At 39.6% G+C, this 22626-nt stretch overlaps 1 protein-coding gene across 1 annotated transcript; it reads left to right on the top strand.

The window, feature by feature from the left end:
• Window positions 1-1923: 1923 nt before the first annotated feature.
• LOC114824341 (uncharacterized) lies at window positions 1924-14004 on the top strand. The gene is made up of 7 exons (XM_070820115.1): window positions 1924-2151; window positions 2271-2327; window positions 2594-2721; window positions 3165-3324; window positions 3428-3512; window positions 13362-13505; window positions 13739-14004. Exons 1-4 carry the CDS (start codon window positions 1924-1926, stop codon window positions 3253-3255), a joined length of 504 nt encoding a protein of 167 aa, XP_070676216.1. The 3' UTR covers window positions 3256-3324; window positions 3428-3512; window positions 13362-13505; window positions 13739-14004.
• The last annotated feature ends 8622 nt before the right edge of the window (window positions 14005-22626 follow it).

The following is a 22626-nucleotide window of genomic DNA, read 5'->3' on the forward strand; positions in this document are numbered from 1 at the left end:
CGTTTTTACGTGCGTCCACGTTCATCTAATTTAAAATATTTAAAATAGCACTCTTACTCAAGCTGCACTTCTTCCTTTCCTTCAGCCCTCTTCTTTCTCTTCTCTGGAGTGACCTAATGCTGCTTGAGCACTTTGTTCTTGTCATGCAGCTCATGCTGCCATGGTTCCACGCTTGTTAAACTACTTTTAGTTTGAACAATGTTTTGCGAAACCCATTCATTAAACCACTCTATTTTATATTAATTCATACACACATATATATATAGAAAGTAAATAACATAAACGCTTTTACGTGCGTCCACGTTTGCCTAATTTATTTATCTAGGAGGCAAAACGTTTTTATGTGCATCCACATTCGCCTAATTTAAAATATTTAAAATAGCACTCTTACTTAATGCTGCCTGCTTCAGCGCTTCTTCCTTCTCTTCTCTGGAGTGACCTAATGCTCCTTGAGCACTTTTTCCTTTTCTGGAGTAACCTCTATCCCCACCCTCTTGCCCGCATCATGTACTTCCCTTTTGAAATTGCCAGAGATCATCATTTATTACAATTTCCACTTTCCAACCATGCTCCTCAAAAGAGGCAAGCTCGCAGAGGGCTTATGCATCTTGGAAATCTTCAACAACAACTCTCCTATGGCTCTGTAGCTCCTCCACGTCTCTTAGAGAAGCTGCCTTCTTCGCATGGAAGTTTTCTAGCTTTTCAGAGTCAACATTTTGGTTATTACTTTCGAGGCTTCTCACCTCTCTCTTCAGGGGAAGGTAATCATTTTGTTTGTTTGATTTCTTTCTAATATTCAAATAATTATTGTTGTGTAATCCTAATAGCACTGTTGTTGCAGCTCGAATAGATATGTACCAGAGCATGGGAGATGCTCTTGCGCAGCAGTATGGTGGCTCTGCAGCTCACAACACTGTATGTTCTTATTTTATTCTTGGGTTAGAGCATGTATATATTATCAGTTGGTAGATGTCATAGATCAACCCCTATATTCTAACGTAAAGTAAAAAAAGAAAAAAAAAACTCTATCTCTAATCAGATGTCCACTGAAAAGAAAACAAATCACATTACAGACCAATACATTTTTGCAGTCTTCTTGACAACAACAACTTATCTGGGTATCTTTTGCCAGGGTTCTCGGAGTTGCCAAGCTTATTAATGTTGTATGTTTTCTTACTTTGGAACATAAATTTGTGCCTTAATTATGTTTTCATCCTTTCCTTTCTTGCATTTTCGTACTGTTGGGAACAATTCTCTAGACTTTCCTTTTTCTACAACATAATGCAATCCCGTATCAAGTTTCTTAGCCCTATAATCTTATTTGTTTTGCAGTCAAGTTGACAACAACTTTGGTGGGATTACAATTCCAGATTCGTATAGCAACATGTCAAAACTGTTCAAGTTGTAAGTGCTGCTTCTGATTCTATGTCTTTTAGTAAGTTGTAAGAGCTTTAAATCTCTATTTTTTCATACATCAGATTTAAAGCTCCAACTATGGAGGTGTAAATCCAAAAGATTTGTGATTAAGCATAGCAACAATAGAGGGAATCATAGTTTTTGTTGTGAAACAAATTTCCAACCACTGTGCAGGGAACATCTCACGTTTCTATCACATTAGGTGATGGTGCTGGTTGTTTGGAATGACAATCGAGAAGTAGCTCTTAATATTTAACACGACGAATCATGTCAAGATTGAATATCTTTGTGTTTTTATTGTTTCTTTCAGGAGTTTGAGGAACTGCAACTTACAAGGGCCTATTCCTAATTTTAGTAGGTTTCCAAACCTTGGTTATGCATAGGTTCAAGTTTAACTGTGTAATAAATGGAGAGATTAATCGCCGTCACTCATAGCTGCGTTTCAGGAAACAAGTTTATCTCTTGCCAATTTTGTATACCCACTTTTTGTGTGTATTATACAGTAAAATGACATTTTTGTCCCTGCTGCGCAATAGAAATCTCTCCGTTTCTTCAGAACCCGCACTCAGCTTTCACCATCTCTCTACCATCTCTGCTTTCTTCCATCTCTGCTTCGCGCTCTTCAATCTTTGCTTTGTCATCTCTTCCTCCGTGATTTCTTCACCAGCAACTTTGCTCAAGATCTTTCCAATTGAAAAAACCCAGATCATCATCATCTATTCCTCATCACCACAGGTACCTTCTACACCTATTACATGTCAAAATCTGCTTCGTGTTCTCTTCATGTTTTAGTTCCTTTTCACTGCTTTTGGTTGATTTTTATTCCCATTTCTTTTCGATCTCTTCTTTCGTAGCCGTCTGCTCTCTCTTCTTTCTTCGCCTCTGTTGGTCTCAAAGTGGATAGTTTTGCGGTGAGTTGTTCTAATCTTGCATCTACAACTTTTTTATGCAACTGTATGGATTGTGTTCTGTTCAATTTTAGATGTTAGAAGCTTTTAATTTCTTAGGTTCAATTTTAAATGGGTTGTTGCTTTCGGAGTTTTCGTTTAATGACAGAGATGGGGTTTTTTGGGGAGAAACTTTTAATATTTTCCCCCCTTTTTAGCAGCAGACTTCAAATCTTTGTCCATTCCCATTTTATCGAAAAAGCAGTTCATAAAGTTTCAATTTTTATCAGAGAAAAGAGAGAGAGATGAGAGAAATCATAAGCATTCATATTGAGCATGCTGGAATTCATGTGGGCAATTCATGCTGGGAGCTCTACTGCCTCGAGCATGGAATTCAACCTGATGGGCAGGTGCCCAGGTAGGTTTTTGTATATCTCCATCGATATTTCTATTTATATATGCACTTTTTTGGGGTTTTTTATTTATTTTGGTGGGTGTTTTTCTCAAATGGTAGTGTAGATCAATGTGTTCTGACTTTATCATTATTGGTTATTAAAGGGTTTCTTGGAAATTTGGAATAGTTGCTTTTAATATATTGGTGTTTGAGATCTTTTGTATGAATTTCAGATATCTGATTGTTGTTATCTATTTATTTGGGGGGTGTATATCTGTTGATTATATAAGTATTTTGTTGGAGTTTTTGATATTTTTGAGTGGACTGTCATAGGGTTCAGAAATATTTTCAACTCAAGAATGGATTTTCTGAAAGGAGTTGATGGTGAAACTAAAAGTTACCATAAAAGAAATAGCATTGATTTTGCTTGAATCTGACTGATCGGATGCATTTGCTTTCTTTGCAAGGTTGTTGAAATTGATACGTCCCAAGTCTGGTGAGATTAGAGATAGTATCAAGGAACTGAATATGATGCAACAACACATCCATTGCAGGTAACTGAAGCTGATATTGAACATTGTCGATTCATCGGAACCTATATTCTTCTGCGTTTCCTCAAAATCCAAGGTACGGACTTCACCCAGCCGTAAGTTATTGGGATTTTTTTATTTTAGTTTTGGATTAGTAATTTTTTGCTCGGTAGCTGAGAAAATGTGATCCCTTGTTTTAGGTTTGGTGTTTTTGTGATTTTGGGTTCGTAGGTTTTTCAGATTTTGGGAGTTTGTTTGTAGGCTGCAAAATCCTCTGTTCTCAAGGTAAGTAATTTAAAATTCTGGGATTATTCAATTGAAAGTTTAGAGGTCGCACTTGGTGCGATGGCAAGTGCCTTCGCCCATGAGCGGTAGGTCTCGGGTTCGAGACTTGGGAGTAGCCTCTCCATAAATGGGGGTAAGGCTAGCCGACATTCACCTCTCCCAGACCCTGCGTAAAGCGGGAGCCTTATGCACTGGGTACGACCTTTTCAATTGAAAGTTTCAATTTATAGTTTAGTTTAGTTTAGTTATTTTATAATTATACAATAATTTTAATTAACTCCGCCTATGTCTTACATGGCCGGTCCCAAGCCCGGATAAAGGAGGAGGGGGAGGGCGTCAGGTAGTCGACAACCGGCACTCCATGATCACGTCGAATCCTTATGAAAATGAATCCAGAACAAAATCGCGCTAAAGCTAGGGCGTCACCCGTAAGTGGCGCGCTGTGTGGCCTGAGCACAGTGATAAGTGAGCAAGGGTCGCTGTATCTCCATCGGCACCCGGATGCAGTGTTAAATGAGCAAGGGGGCCATAGAAACTTCTTTTCGAACGACTCCACTCAAAGTTGTTTGGGAGCATATGCTCCTATCAACTTTACCCGGGACACACAAAAGAAGTACTTTGATCCTATTAGACGGGGGAGGGTGAAGAAGCTAGGACAGAAGGGTAGAGTTCAAGAGAGCAAAATGCGTTTAGGAACGTGGAATATAGGAACCTTAACGGGAAAATCTATGGAAGTAGTGGAAGTTATGGTGAGGAGAAGGATAAATATTATGTGCCTACAAGAAACTAAGTGGGTTGGTAGTAAGGCAAAGGATCTAGAAAACTCAGGGTTTAAACTTTGGTATTCGGGCACAAATAGAACGAGAAACGGTGTTGGCATCATCGTGGACAAGACCTTGGTACAAGATGTTGTAGATGTCAAGAGAGTAGGAGATAGAATCATGGCAATCAAGATTGTAATAGGACAAGAACTTATCAATGTGATTAGTGCGTACGCACCTCAAGTAGGGTTGGATACGAGTTCGAAGGAGAAATTTTGGGAAGATCTTGGAGAATTGGTGCAAGGAATTGCTCAAACGGAGAAGTTATTTATAGGAGGAGATTTAAATGGACACGTGGGCAGGGAGACAGGCAACTATGGAGGTTTTCATGGTGGCCATGGTTTTGGGGAGAGAAACGAGGATGGGGAAGCTATCTTGGATTTTGCAATGGCATATGATCTCTTCTTAGCCAACACCTTCTTTAAGAAGAGAGAAGAACATGTGATCACCTACAAGAGTGGGTCGTCAAAAACACAAATAGATTTTCTTCTAATGAGGAAAGGGGATCGTATAACTTGTAAGGATTGCAAAGTTATACCAGGAGAGAGCGTGGCTAATCAACATCGCTTGTTGGTGATGGATGTACATATCAAAAGAGTAAGACAAAAGAACAAGACTTGGAAGTGCCCAAGGACTAGATGGTGGAATCTAAAAGAAGAAAAACAAGCCATTTTCAAAGAGAAGGTAATCACCCAATGTGTGTGGGATAGAGAGGGGGAAGCTAGCCAAATGTGGGATTCCATGGCTAGTTGTATCCGAAAAGTAGCAAAAGAGGTATTAGGAGAGTCCAAGGGCTTTGCCCCACACCAAAAGGAATCTTGGTGGTGGAATGAGGAGGTACAAACGAAGGTGAAGGCTAAGAAGGAATGTTGTAAAGCCTTATACAAGGAGAGGACCGATGAAAATGGTGAAAGGTATAGAAAAGCGAAGCAAGAGGCGAAGAAAGCTGTCAGAGAAGCTAAGTTAGCGGCTTACGACGATATGTATAAACGACTAGATACCAAAGAAGGAGAGTTGGATATCTATAAACTATCTAGAGCAAGGGAAAAGAAGACAAGGGACCTAAACCAAGTGAGGTGCATCAAGGATAAGGATGGAAAGGTTCTTGCTACAGAGAACGCGGTTAAAGACAGATGGAGAGGTTATTTTCATAATCTTTTCAATGAAGGACATGAAATGAGTGCTTCTTTAGGGGAGTTGAGTAACTCAGAAGAGTGTAGAAACTACTCTTTTTATCGTCGAATTCGGAAGGAAGAAGTGATTGTAGCTTTGAAGAAGATGAAGCATAAAAAAGCAATAGGCCCAGACGATATACCAATCGAAGTGTGGAAACTTTTGGGAGAGACAGGTATAACATGGCTCACTGACCTTTTCAATAGGATTTTGAAAACGAAGAAGATGCCAAATGAGTGGCGAACGAGCACTTTGGTGCCTATCTACAAGAATAAGGGCGACGTACAAAATTGCATGAACTATAGGGGTATTAAGCTAATGAGTCATACAATGAAGCTCTGGGAGAGAGTCATTGAGCATAGATTGAGGCAAGAGACACGGGTTTCGGACAACCAATTCGGGTTCATGCCAGGGCGCTCAACCATGGAGGCAATCTATCTCTTACGAAGATTGATGGAAAGATATAGAGATGGGAAAAAGGATTTACACATGGTCTTTATAGATTTGGAAAAAGCGTATGATAGGGTCCCAAGAGACATTCTTTGGAGGATTTTAGAGAAGAAAGGAGTACGAGTAGCATATATCCAAGCTATAAAGGATATGTATGAAGGAGCAAAGACTGCCGTAAGAACTCATGAAGGACAGACCGAAAGCTTTCCCATAACTGTAGGATTACATCAAGGCTCATCCTTAAGTCCTTACCTTTTTGCGTTGGTAATGGATGAGTTAACAGGACATATTCAAGATGATATTCCTTGGTGTATGCTTTTCGCAGACGATATAGTGTTGATAGATGAAACTCAGGAAGGGGTAAATGCAAAGCTTAACCTTTGGAGAGAAGTGTTGGAATCTAAAGGTCTTCGCCTAAGCCGATCAAAGACAGAATATATGGAGTGCAAGTTCAGTGCAAATGGAGGCCAAAACGAGTTAGGGGTGAGGATCGGAGATCAAGAAATGCCAAAGAGCGACCGTTTTCGTTACCTAGGATCTATCTTGCAAAAGAACGGAGAATTAGATGGAGATCTCAACCATAGAATACAAGCTGGATGGATGAAGTGGAAGAGTGCATCCGGCGTGTTGTGTGACCGCCGTATGCCACTGAAGCTCAAGGGAAAATTTTATAGGACGGCAATAAGGCCGGCGATGCTGTATGGCACAGAATGTTGGGCGGTGAAACATCAACACGTACACAAAATGGGTGTAGCGGAGATGAGGATGCTTCGTTGGATGTGTGGGCACACGAGAAAGGATAAGATTAGGAATGAGGATATCCGGGGTAAAGTAGGAGTAGCCGAAATTGAAGGAAAGATGAGAGAAAATCGGTTACGGTGGTTTGGACATGTGCAAAGAAGGCCTACTGACGCTCCAATTAGAAGATGCGACTATGGGACAGAGGTTCAGGGCCGAAGGGGTAGAGGAAGACCTAGGAAAACTTTGGAAGAGACTCTAAGAAAAGACTTAGAGTACTTGGATCTAACGAAGGACATGACACAGGATCGAGCACAATGGCGTTCTAAGATTCATATAGCCGATCCCACTCAGTGACTTGGATTTTCCAAGTCTCCAACCGAGAAGTTTTCCTCACTCGGGAAATTAAGGGAACACTACCCCAACCTACATGCTCCACTCAGAAAGCTTCAACATACAAGCTTCAACAAAAGAAAATTCAAAGAACTTAGCGAAGAAGGCTTTGGTGTATTTAACACAATACGTTGAAATGAAGGAAAGCTTATTTATTGATATCCCCGATAAGCTACAAATATGTACATATACATGAGTCAAAATAAACACACAAGAGGGAGCCTTCACAAAGGTTGCTTAGGAGAAGTCTCAGCAGTCGGTAGAGCCCCAGAAAGAGAAGGCACCGGAGGGGGATCATTTGGAGCCTCAGTACTGGACAGAACCCTAGAAGGAGGAGGCATCAGAGGTTGATCATTTGGAGCTTCATTACGCGGTACAGCCCCAGAAGACGAAGGCAATAAATGTCTTTGGAACAAACCCACAAATCTCTGATGATCAAGTAAAACCTGACCATCAGTTTCCTTCATCTGGTCAAGCTTCCTCTTCATGTTTGTAGCATAGTCATGTGCGAGCCGGTGCAACTGTTTATTCTCATGCTTGAGCCCTCTAATCTCCTGTTTGAGACTCATCACTTCAGCCGCCAATGATTCAACTTGGCGGGTTCGAGCAAATAGGCGTTGGGCCATATTAGACACAGAACCTGCACACTGAACACTAAGAGCCAGCGAATCCTTAACAGCTAACTCATCAGACCGTTTGGAAAGTAGTCTGTTATCTTTGGGAGTGAGAAGGTTCCTGGCCACCACCGCAGCGGTCATATCATTCTTCATCACGGAATCCCCAACGGTAAGAGGACCAGTAGGGGAGACGAAGGATGGGCGCCATATGTTGTCTGGAGAAGGCGGGGCTGCCTCTTCAACAAGGTTCAAGTCAAAACGACGGTCGGAGGGGCCAGACATTTTCAAAGGTGTTGAAGAGAGAAGAGGTCGGACAAATCAAGATCTTAGAAGTGCAAGAATGAAGCTTCTACTGGTGGAGATTCAAGTGTGCTTTAGAACTTAATGCCAGCCCCTATAAAAATCTGCACTCGACGGAGCTTCAGAAATCGAAGAGGCGTTTGCTTTCTCAAAAGCTGAGCTGCTTAGAGATCACGAGGGTTGATCTCAGAAATCGAAGAGGCTTTTGCTTTCTCAAAAGTTGGGCTGCTCAAAGACCACGAAGGCCGATCTCAGAAATCGAAGAGGCGCTCGCTTTCTCAAAAGCTGGGCTCCCCAGAGACCACGAGGGCCGATCTCAGAAATCGAAGAGGCACCTATTTTTCCAGCCTTGTCAGCACCTGTCACACGCACACTCAGCTTTGCGGAAATTATGGGCATTCTGTCGAAGACTTCTGGGGAAGTAGAAAACACATGAATCTTACTGTTCAATCACCCACTTCCCACACGCAACAATAGCTCATGGGTACCACAGATAACTTTGCCAAAGTTCTCTGCCAAAGTTGAGCACGTGAAGCTTGCAGCTCCCACTACATCGCTCTGACCAAGAAGGGTAAAAGAATAGCAAAGAAACAGCACTAACAAAGTTTAGACCCATAAATTTTGAAGGTCTAGCTACCATATTATTACCCACAAGGGTAAAGGAACAGTACCACTGCTGGATAATTGGAAAGTCCCTGTGTGTCAACCTCTGTGCTTCGTGGCAAGGTAGACTAGCAAACATGCCCAACCTTTACTCACATTCGAGAAAACACTCCCAACAAGATTGCTTGCTCCAAAATCGAAGAGGCACCGCCTTCCGAATCTCGAGAGCCAGACTCCCAACATGATTACTTTCTCAAAAATCGAAGAGACACTGCTCCCCGAATCTTCGAGAGCCAAACCCCCAGCATGATTGTTTTCTCAAAAATCGATGAGGCATCGTTCTCCGAATCAATCGAAGAGGCGCTCGCTTTCTCAAAAGCTGGGCTGCTCAGAGACCACGAGGGCCGATCTCAGAAATCGAAGAGGCACCTACTTTTCTAGCCTTGTCAGCACCTGTCACACGCACACTCAGCTTTGCAGAAATTATGGGCATTCTGTCGAAGATTTCTAGTGAAGTAGAAAGCACATGAATCTTACTATTCAATTACCCACTTCCCACACGCAACAATAGCTCATGGGTACCATAGATAACTTTGTCAAAGTTCTCTGCCAAAGTTGAGCACGTGAAGCTTGCAGCTCCCACTACATCGCTCTGACCAAGAAAGGTAAAAGAATAGCAAAGAAACAGCACTAACAAAGTTTAGACACATAAATTTTGAAGGTCTAGCTACCATAATATTACCCACAAGGGTAAAGGAACAGTACCACTGCTGGATAATTGGAAAGTCCCTGTGTGTCAACCTCTGTGCTTCGTGGCAAGGTAGACTAGCAAACATGCCCAACCTTTACTCACATTCGAGAAAACACTCCCAACAAGATTGCTTGCTCCAAAATCGAAGAGGCACCGTCCTCCGAATCTCGAGAGCCAGACTCCCAACATGACTACTTTCTCAAAATCGAAGAGAGGGTAAAGGAACAGTACCATTGCTGGATAATTGGAAAGTCCCTATGTGTCAACCTTTGTGCTTCGTGGCAAGGTAGACTAGCAAACATGCCCAACCTTTACTCAAATTCGAGACAACACTCCCAACAAGATTGCTTGCTCCAAAATTGAAGAGGCACCGCCCTCCGAATCTCGAGAGCCAGACTCCCAACATGATTACTTACTCAAAAATCGAAGAGACACTGCTCTCCGAATCTCGAGAGCCAGACCCCCAGCATGATTGCTTTCTCAAAAATCGAAGAGGCATCGTTCTCCGAATCTCGAGAGCCAGATACCACAGACCACTTTTTCAAAGTGCTCTGACAGAGTTAAAACATGTGAAACTGACAGCTCCCACTACCGTGCTATGACCAAGCAGGGTAAAGGAATAGCATTACTACTTGTTGTTAGGGAGACGCCTATATATGTCAACCTCCATCCCCAACGGACAGGCAGACCTGCAAAAATGCTCAACCCTTCATCATATCTGAGAGGGCACTCCCAACGAAGCCTTTCGAAATATTCAGCTTTCTTTCCCCCCGATAATACCTCTGCAAACAAGCTATACTAGAGCAAGAATATCTCATATCATCAGGGTTAAAAGCAAGAGTATCCCATATCATGCTTTTTCCCTATCTTTTCCTTTGGCCTTGTTTTTACCTGCAAGACAAGGAGAAAGAGAGCAATCAGTCAGCACTTGGAATCAAGCTTCCAGCCAGGAACTGACTGCCTGGAACCCCTTACCTGATTACTTACCTGGCATTGCTCTCGAGTACTCATCTTCAACATCTTATGTTTCCAAGGAAGATTCCGCATCTGCTTGAGGAACAGATAGGGCAAGTGCGAAGGATACAAGGAAGCATGTGGAGACAAGCGTAACAGCACACGTGCCGATACATCCATTACTCTGTCAAAAGCAAAAGTATCCCATATCAGCAGGGTGGAACGTACTCTAGATTTGATGGACTTGTTTTGACCCTCAAATTCTTCAGTCGGCCTTATACTCTGGAGGAAACCAGAAAACCCTCCAGCTCAGTTCAAGAATAAGCCTGTGGAAAGTTACTTCTTCAAAAGCAAAAGTATCTCATATCATCTCTTCTCATTTTTCTTCTCTTTATCCTTCATGCTGTTGCAAGATGGGGAGAAGGTGAACAATCAGTCGGAGCTCTGATTGCTTACCTTGTCTGTCACCTCTTTCAGCAGACCCCCTAGCTCGGCGACTTGGGGGACTCCTACTACATGGTTTGTATCGCGCTTGACCAAGCCTGAAACTACAAGTAAGCTTCAAGTGAAATTGATACATTACCTTGTGCATCTCCACCAGTTAAAGATACCACCCCTGGATGGAGGAAAAGTACTTCCAGAGAAGATGCCACATCTACCTATGAGACAGATAAGGCAAGTCAAGACGACACACCACTCCGATACTTAGAAGTTTCGTGATTACGAGATCATTCTCCCACAATATTTCCTAATGTCATTTGTACTAAATCATTCACTTGTACTCACTAAAGGAGAGCTTGAACCTATGTACTTGTGTAAACCCTTCACAATTAATGAGAACTCTTCTATTCCGTGGACGTAGCCAATCTGGGTGAACCACGTACATCTTGTGTTTGCTTTCCTATCTCTATCCATTTATATACTTATCCACACTAATGACCGGAGCAATCTAGCGAAGATCACAAAAAGCGACCGTTTTCGCTACCTAGGATCTATCTTGCAAGAGAACGGAGAATTAGATGGAAATCTCAACCATAGAATACGAGCTGGATGGATGAAGTGTAAGAGCGCATCCGGCGTGTTGTGTGACCGTCGTAGGCCACTGAAGCTCAAGGGAAAATTTTATAGGATGGCAATAAGGCCAGCGATGTTGTATGGCACAGAATGTTGGGCGGTGAAGCATCAACACGTACACAAAATGGGTGTAGCGGAGATGAGGATGCTTCGTGGGATGTGTGGGCACACGAGAAAGGATAAGATTGGGAATGAGGATATCCGAGGTAAAGTAGGAGTAGCCGAAATTGTAGGAAAGATGAGAGAAAATCGGCTCCGGTGATTTGGACATGTGCAAAGAAGGCCGACTGACACTCCGGTTCGAAGATGTGACTACGGGACAGAGGTTCAGGGCCGAAGGGGTAGAGGAAGACCTAGGAAAACTTTGGAAGAGACTCTAAGAAAAGACTTAGAGTACTTGGATCTAACGGATGACATGACACAAAACCGAGCGCAATGGCGTTCTAGGATTCATATAGCCGACCCCACTTAGTGGGAAAAGGCTTTGTTGTTGTTGTTGTATACAATAATTTTAATTCTCAAGGTGAGTAGTCATATCAAATTCAGAGCAGAAAACCACAAATGTAAAACAAAAACAGAAATTATGCAATAAATCCATCTAAAATTCAGCAAAACGAAGTTCAAGAAACAAACTTTTCATCTTAATATGTTGAAAAGGAAGAGAATTGCACCTCCCGAGAACACAAACAAACAAACTCTGCAGTAAAGAAACCAGCAGCCAAGTTTGAGTCTTTAACTGATGCTATAGAACCCACCAAACAGAAAAACTAACAAATGGAAGGGGGGAGAGAGAGAGAGAGAGAGAGAGCCAAAGTTTGAGTCTTTAACTGATGCTGCAAAACCCACCAAGCAGAAAAGCTCACAAATGGAAGGAGAGAGAGAGGGAGAGGGAGAGAGAGAGGTAGATAGAGAGAGAAAGTTCAAATGAATAGTGAAATGAGGTACATTTTCTTAGTGAGATAAGTAAAAGTATTAATTAACGTATTTATATTTTATTAGTGAGATAAGTAAACTGAGAACTGTATGTATACTAATAGTTCTGTCTATTTTTTCCCCTCTTATGTTTTGCCTACTCATATTCATCAATATGTTATTCTCTCTTCCAAGGTTCATGCATATTTCTTCTTTTTTTTCATCGGTTACTTTTTTTTAGATACATTTTATTCTCTGTTTTAAATTATTGTATTCAAGGTTGACTTTGTTATATTGACTCTGAAATTCGAACACAAGTTTCTAAAATATAATATTCTTTGGAACTTTCCATATTTCTAAGTATGCACTGCATTGATTAAGGTTTTTTAAATTCAAGGCCACGATGTTTGCATGCCCACAATCATGTGAATTGAGGCTGAAGCTGATATAAAGTTTGATAAGAGCAATTCAACCATGTAAATTAGTTTTCTAATCACATTAGTTACATTGTCAAAAGAAAAGAAAAAAGAGCATCTCTTTCATCAATCATACTTGACATGCATCTTAGTGTACATACAGTTCTCAGTTTTCTGTCTTCCTTTATTCTTTTAATTTTTGTGTGTGTATGTATTTAACTATGAGAGGTCGCACTTGGTAAGATGGCAAGTGCCTTCGCCCATGAGCGGTAGGTCTCGGGTTCGAGACTTGGGAGCAGCCTCTCCATAAATGGGGGTAAGGCTAGCCGACATTCACCTCTCCCAGACCCTGCTTAAAGCGGGAGCCTTGTGCACTGGGTACGACCTTTATGTATTTAACTATGCATACACACTGATCTTGGATAAAGCAAAGTTCTAGATGTTTTTAATTCTAATAAACTGATTAGAAGAATAAACGTTCAACTTGACTAAGTCTGTTGATATTATCGTATTAGTGGGAATTATATGGTTGGAAATATTGTGTATATTTTTATGCATAGGCTTGATAAAATAAATCCCGCACTTTTTGCTGCGATTAATTTTTCGTTTTTTGATTTGGTGAATTCTTGCATTGTTTTCCAATGAAGAGGATTCGAGCATTAATATTGTCAGTAATGGTGAGACTACTGGTTTTCCAGTCACCCCACATAATGAGCAGCTGAGTTATGCATCTACAAGCAAGAAAAGGCTGGATACTATTAGTGATTTTGCCAAAGAATCAAAACAAAGTGGTAGGTATTTACATTTCCATGTATAGGATTTTGTGGATTTTATGAAATATATTGTTTGTTCTTCTCTCAGCTTTGAGTTTTATATATCAACCTCCTTACTTTTGTTTTTCTTCAACATTCATGTGCATCATTTGACTATTTGGACTTTGGACTAAATTGTTGAAGCTGATTTTGTCATGGATACCATGTGCAGTTTTTATTATGGATACTCACACATTCGAGATGTGTACCAGCTCATTGAACAAGAGGACATCTAGCAGTCCAAAGAAGCTCTCTCGGTGCAGCATACACCTTCCTCAATCAAATTTTGACAAGGATGATCCAGTGAACAATGGAATTGGTGATGATCCAAAGAGTTAAACTGGTTTAATTCTACTGAAAATTGTGTGTTGATGATTGCTTCAGTCAAATTCGATATTTTCGGTAGACTAGAGATGGCTGCTAGAAAATGTATGAATGTTCTCTAAACTAAAATACACTTCTTAGATTGCTGTGGTTACTGGTTTGAATTTTCCTTATTTACCTTGGTGCCTTTTAACTTTTGAGGTGAAATTTGTTACGCGACTTCATAACTTGCAAATTTTGTTGAGTCAACATTCAATGCCCTTCCTTCGAATCAAGTTAAATGTAGGATCGTACTCGGAGAAGTTTGTGAGGGGCCAATGGGACAAGGATTGCAAAAATACAAGGCTTGCCTCTCAGTGCGTTTCAGACTTACCCTCCTAAATTTTCTTCCAAATCACAATTTATATGATTAATTTACTGATTCTATTTTTTGGGATTTGAGTTTTTGTCTCCTGATTATTTTTTGCAGAGATTGTATTAATTTCCCTTTGACTGGACATTTGGGGTTTCTTTAGGTATAATGTTATCAAATTTTATTTTTCCAGTTTTCTGATTTTGGAGTTTTGCAGGGAGTGATATATACTAATTTTTTGGGATTGTTGGTCTTTGCAGGGTTTTCGCTCGCCAGACAATGATAGGTGAATCACCGCAAGCAACAGCAATTATGCTGCAAACTGAATCCAAGATGACTAACCTGGAGTCTTCATGGTGGTCGCACCTCTCCTCATCTTTGCTCCTCCTCTGAAACCCCTCTGTAGGTTTTCGAACTTAAATTGTATTTGCTCTCTCTTTCTGCCCTTTAGAAGGGTTTCGGAAAAATAAATTTTTTTTTTTAGCCTCTCCATAAATGGGGGTAAGGCTAGCCGACATTCACCTCTCCTAGACCCTGCGTAAAGCGGGAGCCTTATGCACTGGGTACGACCTTTTTTTTTATTATAATTTTGGTTTTGATGATAAAATTTGGATTTGCCCATTTGGGGATTTTCCAGTTCAGGACCTAGGAAACAAGAAGCAATGCAGAGGCACTGTTGGAGAGATTGTGGACCTCTGTTAAATCACAGTCTAGTGAAGGGATTAGCCCGTCTAACTTTGTGTTTTAGATGAATCCGTTTTGGATGGGGGAAAATTTAAACCCAGAAAAAGTTGGGTTTCCTGGTGAGTTGTCCGGCAGATTTCAGGTGGCTAATTTCGTGATTACAGTTAATTTTGCCTCATGACATTGTGGTATGCTATCGAATCTAATTGGCGATTTTTTTGTATGGTTTTTGTGTGGATGCAGGTCACCAATGAACAGGTTGATCACATCTTGAGTTTTCCAACTGATTTATTCAATTCTATCGGTTTTGATTTTGTCCCTCCATAACATTTGCAGCACCATTTGCCGTGCTCTCATCATAGCTTGGCTTTCAGTTCCTCAGGTAAAGTTTCCACCTTTTTTTCTTCAGGAAAATAACAAAGATTCCAAATTTATTGAACTATTTAGTGATTTTCTTTTGAGTTTCTTCTTAAAATTTTTCATTAAATTTTTTTGAATTGAAATAGGGGGAATGGTGGATGTGAGAGTCTCTTTTACAGCAATTCAAAGGGAAGAGCTTGAGAGACAGTGGACTCTTCCCCTATTCCTCCACATTCCCTTTTCCCAATTTCCAAGAACGCATTAAATTCCCTCAAAATATAAACCGAGGTATGGAAAAGCTTTGAATTCCTTGGTTTCCTCCAATTAGTATGCAGAACTCTCAAAAAAAAATAAAGAAGTGAGGGTTGAATGTCTACCCTCATATGTACACAGAGAGATGGAAAAAATTAGAATGGTGAAGTGAGGGTTCAATGACTTATTTGGTTCTATTTAAATAAAGTTCGCTGATTAGGTTGATTTGTGTTGTGTACATACACTTCTTGGCTTTATTTCTGTTTGATGGACTTATTTGTTTGTGTATTAGTTGTTGACAGAATGGATAGGGTGCCAGAAAGAAAGTTTTTGATAGAATTAGAGTTTGATCTCTTCATTTGGGTTGTGCATATTTCGTCTACCTGACAATCATCTCCAACTGATTGAACCGAATCAAACTGCCCAATAACACAGTCAATTAACTTTCCAGTGGGAGACAGAAATATCTCTGCGAGTCTTCCCAACCCTCAGAAGAGTAGACTGCTATAACGAAACCACAAACTGATTCCCCTTAAAAAAAATTAAATAAAATTATCTTTCTAGGGCTTGGAGCTGAACTCATCTATGCGAACTCTCTATTTTTAAAATTCGAACGTAAGATCTCTCATCTACAAATGAAGAAAAATATCACTAGACTGTAGTACTAAGGTGCTGTTATAATGCATTACATTCTCTAATGTTCATTTACCATAAATGTATTGTGTTTGCATCGTATGAAATAATCCTAAACTTAAACCCAATTTATTAACCACCAATACCTATAATTTATCATGCAAAATCTTATCGTTTATTGCGCTGTATATTACTATCACATCAACTTCTGACTTAGATGCATTCAATCCATGAAATTCACTTTGAAATTTGAAGATAAATTTGGTACATGAAATAATTTATCAAACAAAGTTCAGTAAAAAGTGCCTACAAATACAACCAAAGGGTAAATAACGTATGAGAACCAATACATGCTAAAATACACCTTGTATACAGTCAAAGGAAAGAATCCACTAGACTATAGTACTAAATGACATGTATTTATTAAAATCCACAAAAATTCACCTGACTCATTCAATTTCTTCCTACCTGCTACCACTATTTATTTTCATTTCCAAATTTTCATGATGCCAAACGATCGTATTAGAAAACCTAATTGGTCAATGATGAAGATAAAAAGGAGTTGTGGTGAAAGTCGTTGACAAGAATGGGTTGGTTGTGTTATTTTTTATTAGGGGTGTGTTCTCACACACCCTTGTTAATTTCTATCTGTTGATCTTCTTCAATTCATCCTATCCGACGGTCGAAAATTAGAAGGGTGTGTGAGAAGTAAAATGAAGTGTGTGGATATCACATCCCTTTTTATTATTTATCGGAATTTAAATTTGGAGGCTAAATGTTCATAAGTTGAGAATTATTACCTCAAAATGAGTTAGGTGTCACGCTCATAAGGCTAAATTAAAGGGCAATATGAAAAACTAAATGAGAAAATTGTAGCAATGGTCTCTTAACTTTAACCTTAATAGGAGAAATGATCCCTCAACTTTAGCCCAATTGAAACAATAGTTCCTCAACTTTAACCCAATTTTAGTAATGTTCTTCAAACATGACTCATTTTGACAGAAGTTCTGACGGAGTTAACGAAAAGAACAATAGTTATACGTTTTGGTGAATTAAGGAACAAATAGTAACATATTTTAATTGAGAGAGCATCGCTCGAATTGAATTAAAGTTGCGGTACCATTATAACTTAAATAAGATAAACCATACCAGTAAAAGCAATTTACATTGTAACAGCATCGTCATCATCCTGTTGATGTTGAGATTTTGTTTGAACTGTTTAATTTGATATGCAGATACCCTCCTTGGCAAAAGTCTCTTTGAATTGCAGATTTGAATGGCACAAAATAATAAGTAGGTGATTAACTAACTTGTAACTAATCGTGCTGATATGACAGTAAGTACCAGAAAGAAAAAACACGATGAACCAACTCCGGAGTTGAGCACAAGTTCACAAACACAACAAACTCGTATTCTAAATCCCATTGCAGCTGAGCAATATATAGAATTATCCGAAGATCGCTTAACCGTAGCAAGAGCACTCTCAGGGAACAATCTCATTCTTTTTTTCTGTCCATTTCTATCTCTTTCTCTTGTATTACTTCTCTAGAACTGCATGCGGAAAATATGGGAAAACATCTCGTGATGTATTGAACCAGAAAAGTTGTGATGCTTCCACATTCTCAAGTGATTTCGACCCTTTTGTACGCACATCTAATTCCCATTCCGTTTGAAGATCGAAAGGAAGCTATACGAAGCAAATGGCAATGGCTTCGTTTCCTCTGAATGAATGAACTTAATTAAAAACTGAATAACAAATGGCAAAGGCTTCCTTAAAAAACTTGTAACAAAGAAAGGAATAACATCCCTAACTAAAAGATTATACCTAAAATTAAAAACTGAATAAGCTTAATTTCAGTAAATGAATCCATAATACTCAATCATCCATATATTATAATTTAGGATACCCAAATACATAATATACCAAATAGTTTTCAAATTCGGAGCAGAAAACAATAATTATTTGAATATTAGAAAGAAATCAAACTAACAAAATGATAACCTTCACCTGAAGAGAAAGGTGAGAAGCCTCGAAAGTAATAACCAAAATGTTGACTCCGAAAAGCTAGAAAACTTTCATGCGAAGAAGGCGGCTTTTCTAAGAGATGTGGAGAAGCTCCAGAGCCATAGGAGAGTTGTTGAAGATTTCCAAGATGCAGAAGCCCTCTGCGAGCTTGCCTCTTCTTCTGAGGAGCATGGTTGGAAAGTGGAAATCTTAATAAATGATGATAACTCTGGCAATTTCAAAAGAGAAGTACACGATGCGGGCAAGAGGATGGGGATAGAGAACCTCTATCCCCACCCTATTGTCCGCATCGTGTACTCCCCTTTTGAAATTGCCAGAGTTCATCATTTATTAAGATTTCCATCTTCCAACCATGCTCCTCAAAAGAGGCAAGCTCGCAGAGGGCTTCTGCATCTTGGAAATCTTCAACAACTCTCCTATGGCTCTGAAGCTCCTCCACGTCTCTTAGAAAAGCCGCCTTCTTCGCATGGAAGTTTTCTAGCTTTTCAGAGTCAACATTTTGGTTATTACTTTCGAGCCATTTTGTGTTTTGATTACATCTAGGAGCACCTTCAGTGAAGAGGGGAAAAACGATCGGTATTGATAGACACCCATGGAATTCAATTTGGTTTTGGAGGGGTGGAGATTGAGTTGGGACCGAACAAACCCTTCTAAACTTGAAAGTCATGCAATTACAATGCCATTTTCTTGTCATGAACTTATCCTTGCAATGCAACTCGAATGATATCTTGCAAAAGACCTTTTTTATTGTTGGGCTAATTAGGGTTAATTAGGCATGCAATTACAAAGTGTCATGAACATATCCTCACAATGCAACTGACATGATAAAATTTCACAAATTTATATATATATTCATAAACTTACATGAAAAATACAATATACATATCCCACTTATATTAGGGAATCACAAAAGGACTTTCTTTTTATACTCTTGGGCTCTTTTGGTGGGCTAGACATGAATGGGCATCAGGTTAGGCTTTGTAAAACAAGACTTGTAACCTGTGCGATATGATAAGTTAGATAGCTCACTCCATTATAGATTCATATCTCATCATGTATAATCTAGTTCATCTCATAGTTTGCCGTAACAAACAACGGAGTGAACTCAAATCCATTTTAATTGGTCACAACATATAGTCCAACTGGCCCACCAAACAGACCCTTGCATTCTTATCTGACCCTGCATGCTCACAAAAAGTGTGGATTCACTCCCTTAATGCAATATTTTGCGTATGGAATATGGAAATGGGTTTCTTTACTTATTTTTTGGGTTGATGATGGGAAGATGTCAAAATGTAGGTTGGTTGGTCTATATGCATTTCTTCAAAACCAAACGTAGGGAAATATGTCAAACATGAAATTATTGACATAACCACTGCCCGTGCTTGACAGTGAAGAACTAGAAATTTTCCCATGGGTTGGTTTTATTTATTTTTTTCCTTGTGTGTTTTTAAGTGAGTTAAAAGAGCGTTTAAGTGTAGAGTTAGCAGTTGACAAGTGTCAAATCCCGACATAGACCACATAAAAGTCACAAAGAGCTTTGGGTGCAAAAGATTTGAATTTGCATTAGCATTAAGATTAGAGGATGAGGATTTTCTCCGGATTTTCTTTGTGAGGATCCTAGGATCCTTATATTTTAGTTGTTCATAGTATATCGTGTGGTCAGCTTTCATTAAATACTATTTGTGTTTAATTTTAAATAAAAAGTAATCGCATAATGTATGATAAACGGTTAGAATGTAAGGATCGTAAGATCTCCACAATTTGAATTTGAATAGAATCCAAATTCGTCTATAATTAGGATTAGGGGTGGTCAATATTAATTGTTTTCTAAGTTAGAAATTCCTTTTATAAAAAGAAATTCATTAATTGTTTTCTTTTTATCTTACACCAAAAGGCATTTGTTTGACCAAACAATGTATTACATAACATCTTAGGAAGGCTGCAAACAAAAATAAAAAATAAAATATTTATCCAAAAAGACTATGAAACGTTCCAAAATATTCCAGTTTTTTATATTTATTTACCAAAATTATGTCTCGCAATCAAGTTTTGTATTTTATTGTTAATTTTGAATGCACTTTGTTTATTGTTTTTATGTTAATCATACACTTATATATTAAAAATGAAAAGCATATTTTACAAAATAAACTGGATTTATATATAAGCATATACGGTATATCAAATATTGAGAAATAACAATAAATCTGTAAATACGAAAAAATTCAAGAATATTAAAAAACTTGTAAAAGAAATGAATTTCTAAATCATGTTTCAAAATTTCTGTGATTACTCGGAATTCGAATATTCTAAAACTTTTGAATTTGAAAATTGTGATTCAATCTAACTTAATTCTACAACAACAACAACAACAACAACAACAAAGCCTTTTCCCACTAAGTGGGGTCGGCTATATGAATCCTAGAACGCCATTGCGCTCGGTTTTGTGTCATGTCCTCCGTTAGATCCAAGTACTCAAGTCTTTTCTTAGGGTCTCTTCCAAAGTTTTCCTAGGTCTTCCTCTACCCCTTCGGCCCTGAACCTCTGTCCCGTAGTCACATTTTCGAATCGGAGCGTCAGTAGGCCTTCTTTGCACATGTCCAAACCACCGGAACCGATTTTCTCTCATATTTCCTTCAATTTTGGCTACTCCTACTTTACCTCGGATATCCTCATTCCCAATCTTATCCTTTCTCGTGTGCCCATACATCCACGAAGCATCCTCATCTTTGCTACACCCATTTTGTGTACGTGTTGATGCTTCACCGCCCAACATTCTGTGCCATACAACATCGCTGGCCTTATTGCCGTCCTATAAAATAAAATTTTCCCTTGAACTTCAGTGGCCTACGACGGTCACACAACACGTCGGATGCACTCTTACACTTCATCCATCCAGCTTGTATTCTATGGTTGAGATCTCCATCTAATTCTCCGTTTTCTTGCAAGATAGATCCTAGGTAGCGAAAACGGTCACTTTTTGTGATCTTCGCTAGATTGCTCCGGTCATTAGTGAGGATAAGTATATAAATGGATAGAGATAGGAAAGCAAACACAAGATGTATGTGGTTCACCCAGATTGGCTACGTCCACGGAATAGAGGAGTTCTCATTAATTGTGAAGGGTTTACACAAGTACATAGGTTCAAGCTCTCCTTTAATGAGTACAAGTGAATGATTTAGTACAAATGACATTAGGAAATATTGTGGGAGAATGATCTCGTAACCACGAAACTTCTAAGTACCGAAGTGTGGTATCGTCTTGACTTTCCTTATCTGTCTCATAGGTAGATGTGGCATCTTCTCTGGAAGTACTCTTCCTGCATCCAGGGATGGTATATGTAACTGGTGGAGATGCACAAGGTAATGTATCAATGTCACTTGAAGCTTACTTGTAGTTTCAGGCTTGGTCAAGCGCGATACAAACCATGTAGTAGGAGTCCCCTAAGTCGCCGAGCTAGGGGATCTGCTGAAAGAGGTGACAGACAAGGTAAGCAATCAGAGCTCCGGCTGATTGTTCACATTCTCCCTATCTTGCAGGCAGCATAAAGGATAAAGAGAAGAAAAATGAGAAGAAATGATATGGGATACTTTTGCTTTTGAAGAAGTAACTTTCCACAGGCTTATTCTTGAACTGGGCTGGAGGGTTTTCTGGTTTCCTCCAGAGTATAAGGCCGACTGAAGAATTTGAGGGTCAAAACAAGTCCATCAAATCTAGAGTACGTTTGACCCTGCTGATATGGGATACTTTTTCTTTTGACAGAGTAGTGGATGTATCGGCACGTGTGCTGTTACGCTTGTCTCCACATGCTTCCTTGTATCCTTCTCACTTGCCCTATCTGTTCCTCAGGCAGATGCGGTATCTTCCCTAGAAGCATAAGATGTTGAAGATGAGTACTCGAGAGCAATGCCAGGTAAGTAATCAGGTAAGGGGTTCCAGGCAGTCAGTTCCTGGCTAGAAGCTTGATTCCAAGTGTTGACTGATTGCTCTCTTTCTCTTTGTCTTGCAGGTAAGAACAAGGCCAAAGGAAAAGACGGGGAAAAAGCATGATATGGGATACTCTTGCTTTTAACCCTGATGATATGAGATATTCTTGCTCTAGTATAGCTTGTTTACAGAGGTATTATCGGGGGGAAAGAAAGCTGAATATTTCGAAAAGTTTCGTTGGGAGTGCCCTCTCAGATAAGAGGAAGGGTTGAGCATTTTTGCAGGTCTGCCTGTCCGTTGGGGATGGAGGTCGACATATATAGGAGTCTCCCTAACATCAAGTAATAATGCTATTCATTTACCCTGCTTGGTCATAGCACGGTAGTGGGAGCTGCCAGCTTCACAAGTTTTAACTCTGTCAGAGCACTTTGAAAAAGTGGTCTGTGGTATCTAGAAAGCTGATGTTGCGTGTGAAGATTACAGACAAGCTTGATCCAAGGAGATCCAGCTCTTGAAGTTGGGAAAGTGGTGCATTTTCGGTT

This window comes from Malus domestica, chromosome 04 (assembly GCF_042453785.1).
Source record: "Malus domestica chromosome 04, GDT2T_hap1".
Taxonomy (NCBI): Eukaryota; Viridiplantae; Streptophyta; class Magnoliopsida; order Rosales; family Rosaceae; genus Malus; species Malus domestica.

Excerpts from the sequence above, each read along its gene's own strand:
- LOC114824341 (XM_070820115.1), top strand. The coding sequence starts at position 1,924 with ATGACATTTTTGTCCCTGCTGCGCAATAGAAATCTCTCCGTTTCTTCA. Across the intron at positions 2,152-2,270 it reads TCTATTCCTCATCACCACAG|CCGTCTGCTCTCTCTTCTTT; the intron begins GTACCTTCTACA and ends CTTCTTTCGTAG. Across the intron at positions 2,328-2,593 it reads TCAAAGTGGATAGTTTTGCG|AGAAAAGAGAGAGAGATGAG; the intron begins GTGAGTTGTTCT and ends AATTTTTATCAG.